The sequence below is a fragment of the Verticillium alfalfae genome, genomic scaffold (assembly GCF_000150825.1).
Source record: "Verticillium alfalfae VaMs.102 supercont1.6 genomic scaffold, whole genome shotgun sequence".
In the NCBI taxonomy this organism is placed as follows: Eukaryota; Fungi; Ascomycota; class Sordariomycetes; order Glomerellales; family Plectosphaerellaceae; genus Verticillium; species Verticillium alfalfae.
Genome location: NW_003315033.1, coordinates 1,353,637 through 1,355,143, shown reverse-complemented (window position 1 = coordinate 1,355,143; position 1,507 = coordinate 1,353,637). Strand labels below are relative to the sequence as shown.

The 1,507-nt window shown below is 59.9% G+C and overlaps 1 protein-coding gene across 1 annotated transcript in view; it reads left to right on the top strand.

The window, feature by feature from the left end:
* Window positions 1–781: 781 nt before the first annotated feature.
* VDBG_05509 (conserved hypothetical protein) overlaps window positions 782–1,507 on the top strand; it is a gene marked incomplete at both ends in the record, with an annotated part of 1,587 nt that continues 861 nt past the window's right edge. Inside the window, one exon of the mRNA XM_003004350.1 lies at window positions 782–1,254. Coding sequence (XP_003004396.1) covers window positions 782–1,254 — 473 coding nt within the window. The remainder of the gene's footprint in view (window positions 1,255–1,507) is intronic.

Below are 1,507 nucleotides of genomic sequence, written 5' to 3'. Positions count from 1 at the left end.
GATCATTCCGTCGAATTGTCACACCCTTATCGCGCCATACAGAGGGAGGACACGAGCACGAGTGGGTGCCCTCCTGTCGTGCGATCCTTGTTTCCTCTTCTTGAACTGCACCGTACCAGGCTCACAGACTCTCCACCTCTGCAGATCCAGTGGTATTGCTCAACGGCGATGATGCGGGGACCGGGGTCTGGGCCAAGCCGTCAACGGTGCGGCCACCTGCTGCTTTGGGATTACATCGACTTCTTAGCTCTGCGACGCGCTGCAACCCCCGCCGCGGAGACTACGACGTCGTCATCGGCCGGCCATCTGCATCTTCCAGTTGTTAGCCAGCTTCCTCTTGCGAAGACGATACTGTCCGGGGCCGGGGGGGGGGCGATGAAGATTTGCTTGCCCCCTTGGCCCAGCACGACGATCCGGCGATACCCCTCACCCACCTTGCTTGCACGACCTTCCTTTAGTTAGGTGCCTCAGCGAGATGTGCTCCGTCGATGCCCCTGGTCCTGCACCAGTGCTGACCCTGCAGTATGTTTCTCTCCGCAAGCTGCGAATCTCCTGCCATGTTGCGCCTTCCGCCCTGCTGCTGGATCACCGTCATGATGTCGATCCGGCTCAGGTTGCATCGGCGGTTGTGCACGGAAAGATAGATAGTATGGCACCGCCAGTTCGGGGGAGATAGAAAAGCGCAAATACCCCTCCCCTCGTCCTCGATAGATCGCTTTTTTGTCCACCTCGCTATCCCTCGTTAGCTTTCTTCTGGTGATTGTTCCTCCGCCGCGTCATGATGAAGTTCCTCGGAGCAGCCCTCGCGCTCTCGGGCCTGGCCGCCGCCGCCTCCGCCTCGGACCCCGTAGCCCGTGCCACTATTCCCGAAGCGAAGGTCACCTATGACAACTACCACATCTACCGTATCCGCGCCGAGTCGCCGCGCGACATTGAAGACATCGAAGCCCGTCTAGCGTCGTTCCACTCAGTCCACTCGGCTGACGCCCTCGAGGTCGCCATCCCGCCGAACGAGGTCCGCTCGTTCGAGGGCATGGGCTTCGACTACACCCTCCTGACGCGCGACATGGGGAAGCAGATCCGTGACGAGGCTGCCCACCCTGTCACGTACCGCCGTTCTGTCGACCGCCGCGGCGAGCTGCCCGACCTGTCGTGGTTCGACAGCTACCACTCGTACGCCGACCACCTGAAGTACTGGGATGACCTGGTTGCGGCGTTCCCCGAGAACAGCGAAAAGTTCACGCTGGGGCCTTCGTATGAGGGGCGTGACATTCATGCCTTCCACCTCTGGGGCGGCGAGGGCAAAAAAGGCGACAAGCCTGTCATTGTGAGTTGCGAATTCGCGGTTCAAATAGAGCAAGACTGACCTCGATGAAGCTCTGGCACGGTACTGTCCACGCCCGTGAGTGGATTAGCACCATGGTGAGTCGACCTTGAAGTGTGAAGAATAGGAGAGCACGCATGAATCGAGAGCCTGCATCATGAGGCGTAGAAGCTGCGTACTGTA